General features: G+C 49.4%; 1 protein-coding gene across 1 annotated transcript in view; it reads right to left on the bottom strand.

Moving 5' to 3' along the window:
• Positions 1-364: 364 nt before the first annotated feature.
• The window catches only part of adgra3 (adhesion G protein-coupled receptor A3), a gene marked incomplete at its 3' end in the record, with an annotated part of 28,710 nt that continues 27,932 nt past the window's right edge, over positions 365-1,142 (bottom strand). Inside the window, 1 exon segment of the mRNA XM_084487531.1 lies at positions 365-472. Within this exon segment, the coding sequence (XP_084343657.1) occupies positions 365-472 (108 nt within the window).

Genomic DNA, 1,142 nt, shown 5'->3' with positions numbered 1-1,142 from the left:
CGCCAGAGAGAGGAGGAGGAGGAGGAGGAGGGTGGGGGCTGGGTCGTGGGGGGCTGCCGCCTCCACCTGACAACGGTCCCGGCTGTAGTACAGCTCTGTAGCTAAGCAGCGGGCTAACCGTGGACCTTTTAATACATGGACATACAGGGACAACGCGGCCGCCATATTGAATGGGTCAAGATTCATTCAATTCAATTAAATTTCTATAGCCCTCAATCCCAGGTCAACTCTCAAAGGTCTTAACAGCCATATATCTATGACACCCCCCTGACAACTCCCTTAATAAGCGAGGAACCGTTTCCTTGAATTAGTTTGCGGGCCATTCTTGGCCTCTCCAAATTGGCGGCTCCACGCATGGCTTCCATCATGTCAGTAAGTTAGCCTTGCTGTGGGTGCATCCAGCATGCATAGGCTGGTGTAAGGCATGGCTGGGGACCGAGGGGTGGGGACCGATGTGTAGGGAGGGGGCGGGCTGATGCATCCACAGGGTGGACAGACGTATAGGGTGTTGTAGTTTCTCAGCGGTTGACGTTTCGCTCGATAGCTCACGGCTGTTGCCTCCGCTCGCCGCTGGCTTCGTCTTCATCAGTCTGACTGGATCCTAACCACACTCTATATCTCAGCCTTCTCCCCCGCCTGCCACGGTGATAAGGTGTGTGTGTGTGTGTGTGTGTGTGTACACAAAACCCTGGCCCCGTGTCAAGTTCTTTTATTGTCAAATGCACAAACATAACAGTTAAAGCAGTCATAGCTGGCAATGAAATGTTTGTGTCCCAAATTCTCCTTAACAATGCAATAATCTAAAAAAATGAATAAATAAAATAAAAAGTACTATAAAACAGGCGACGAGCAATATAGGAAGACAGACGGTGCTTGGATACACCTTTGACGTTTCTTCAAAATGACCTTGAAGCCGTATGTGGAAGACTCTGATTTCTCTTCAGGCCAGCCTTGGAGAAGGTTTTGCCCTATCTGCTTTTGGGCATCCGTGTGCCGCAGCATGAACTGCATAGGTCCACTGCTGGGCTTGTCGGAGCAAGTTTCCTTCTCCCTGAATTAATATTTATTCATAGATGCAGATGGGGATTAAAAGTGTCTCACTGGTTCGAGTGTTGATCGTTCTGCAAACACCCTTTTGCATT

Source organism: Micromesistius poutassou, assembly GCF_964030765.1.
Source record: "Micromesistius poutassou genome assembly, chromosome: 23".
Classification (NCBI taxonomy): domain Eukaryota; kingdom Metazoa; phylum Chordata; class Actinopteri; order Gadiformes; family Gadidae; genus Micromesistius; species Micromesistius poutassou.
Note: the sequence above shows the minus strand (reverse complement) of the source record. Positions and strands in the feature narration are given on the sequence as shown.